This window comes from Nansenia antarctica (genome assembly GCF_963989245.1).
Source record: "Nansenia antarctica genome assembly, chromosome: 9".
Classification (NCBI taxonomy): Eukaryota; Metazoa; Chordata; class Actinopteri; order Argentiniformes; family Microstomatidae; genus Nansenia; species Nansenia antarctica.
The window spans coordinates 17,889,336-17,891,835 of NC_137679.1; the positions used below are offsets into that span (position 1 = coordinate 17,889,336).

At 48.3% G+C, this 2,500-nt stretch overlaps 1 protein-coding gene across 1 annotated transcript in view; it reads left to right on the forward strand.

The window, feature by feature from the left end:
• Positions 1–2,500, forward strand: part of kcp (kielin cysteine rich BMP regulator) — a gene marked incomplete at both ends in the record, with an annotated part of 29,197 nt that overhangs the window by 20,311 nt on the left and 6,386 nt on the right. Inside the window, 8 exon segments of the mRNA XM_080539569.1 lie at positions 1–130; positions 224–306; positions 606–696; positions 878–960; positions 1,170–1,343; positions 2,310–2,363; positions 2,365–2,403; positions 2,405–2,495. The exon segment at positions 1–130 is cut by the window's left edge and continues 44 nt beyond it. Of these exon segments, the coding sequence (XP_080395695.1) occupies positions 1–130; positions 224–306; positions 606–696; positions 878–960; positions 1,170–1,343; positions 2,310–2,363; positions 2,365–2,403; positions 2,405–2,495 (745 nt within the window).

A 2,500-nucleotide genomic window follows, 5' to 3' on the forward strand; every position in this document is an offset into this window, starting at 1 on the left:
GTGAGCAGTGACGATCCGTGCCATGTGTGTACGTGTTACGGAGGGGATGTGGTCTGCACTCGGCTGCCCTGCTACGATGTCTGCACACACGCCTACACACCGCCCGGGCAGTGCTGTGGAGAATGTAACCGTACGTACACACTCACTCTCACACACACACACACACAAACACTAATATCAGAGCTCCTCAGCTCTCAGTTCATAAATGGTTTCTCGGTTACAGGTTGTTTCTATGCTAACGCGGTCCTCACTAATGGCCAGGCCATCCCTGACCGCAGTGACCCCTGCTCAGAGTGCACCTGCCAGGTAATACACACGCACACACGCACGCACACACACACACACACACACACACACACACACACATACACACACCTGCCAGGTCACATACAGCAATAACACACTTAAGAGACTCTGCAGTGTTAATCAGTGTTATTCACTATTTTCTATACACTTACATGTATTGTGTGTGTGTGTGTGTGTGTGTGTGTGTGTGTGTGTGTGTGTGTGTGTGTGTGTGTGTGTGTGTGTGTGTGTGTGTGTGTGGTGTGTGGGTGGGTGCGTGTCTGTGTGTTGTTAATATCTCTCCCCATATCTCTCTATAGAGTGGTTCAGTGAGGTGTGTGAAGAAGCTGTGCCCCCCAGCCCACTGCCCCCACCCTGTCACCAGCCCCTGTGGCTGTCCTGTGTGTGGCGGTACATACACCTTTCTGTACTGTGTGTGTGTGTGTGTGGGCGTGTGAATGGGCAAACCATTCTTGTAATATAATTTCATAATGTGTGTGTGTGTGTGTGTGTGTGTGTGTGTGTGTGTGTGTGTGTGTGTGTGCATGTGCGTGTGCGTGTGTCCATGTGTGTGTGTCACTGGGGTGTTTAGGCTGTGTGTTCCAGGGCGGGACCTATGCTGACGGACAGGTGTTCCCTGGGACCAGAAGCCGCTGTGAGGATTGCACATGCTCAGTGAGAGACCCCTCTTTAAATGCTCATGACTTAGCATGGTGGATCGAATACAAGTCTTATAGTCTGTGTGTGTGTGTGTGTGTGTGTGTGTGTGCGTGTGTGTGTGCCCTGTGCTTGTGCCTTTGTCATTTTGTGTGTGTGTGTGTGTGTGTGTGTGTGTGTGTGTGTGTGCATGTGTGCGTGTGCGTGTGTGTGTCTGTGTGCTGTAGAGAGGTGAGGTGGTGTGTGTGCAGCGGAGATGCCCTGCAGTGGCCTGTCCCCACCCTGCGCTGGATGGCTGTGCATGTGGAGTGTGTGACGGGTGCCGCTTCGGCGGGCGAGACTGCACCAACGGAGAACGCTTCCCAAACCCTACAGACCGCTGTCAGCGCTGCACCTGTCTGGTAAAGAGCACACACACACACACACACACACACACACACACACACAAACACCTGACAGAACATATTACTTGCATGCTCAAATGCATATTGTTCACTCAAATGCTTCCCAGCATTGAGGCATCAATCAAAGCAACAAATGACTCACGTTGTTTCGACTTCAAATAGTACAGAGTGCGTATAGATAAAGATTAATAGATTATACAAGAGATTAGATAATTAACTCAAATGAACCAAAGGTCACACAATGATAAATGTATAATATAAACAAAACAGAGTAATTCATTATTCAAAATAATAAAACATTTGGAAGATATAAAACAACATAATTGCCTACAGCAACAAATATTATTATTAAAAAGCATCAAAGTATTCAAATGAAAGGCATATCATCCCCTTATTCAGGACCATCGTAGAGTCATTCATTATCATTTTAAAAAGTGTTTACGGTAATGATTTAGAAAATTAGAAACCTTTCCTTTCCTTTAAAAGGATAATCAATAATGACAACTTTTTAAACAAAACTTTGAATTTTCGGATCTCAATACTCTCACATCACTTATGATGATCTGGACTAGATCTGGGTTCTCGGTTCTAGATCTCTGGGTTCTCCTCCTAGGGTCTGGATAGCCTGTTCTACATTCCCCTCACCTCCTATTTTACTCCCCTAACGTTGATCTGACTGTGGTGGAACTGCAGGCCCCTGACCCAGACAGTGTTGACAGGTGTTGGAGTCAAGCCAACCCCACTATTTCACAACAACACACACACACACATTCTTTATTTCCCTTTTAAATATTCCGATTTTGACTTCAGTGTGTGTTCATGTAGATGTGTGTGTGTGTGTGTTGTGTGTGTGTGTGTGTGTGTGTGTGTGTGGTGTGTGTGTGTGTGCGCGCATGTGTGTGTGTGTGTGTGTGTGTGTGTGTGTGTGTGTGTGTGTGCGCGTGTGTGTGTGTGTGTGTGCAGAACGGCGGTGTGGTGTGTGTGTCTACGTCCTGCCCAGCGGTGGTGTGTGCACGTCCCTGCGACCCCCCCAGGAGAGTGCTGTCCCGTCTGCAGGGTGTGTGTGTCTGCACCAGGGCCAGGAGCACCAGTCTGGCACCTCCTTCAGGTCCCCCACAGACCGCTGCTCCACCTGTACCTGCCTGGTGAGTGGG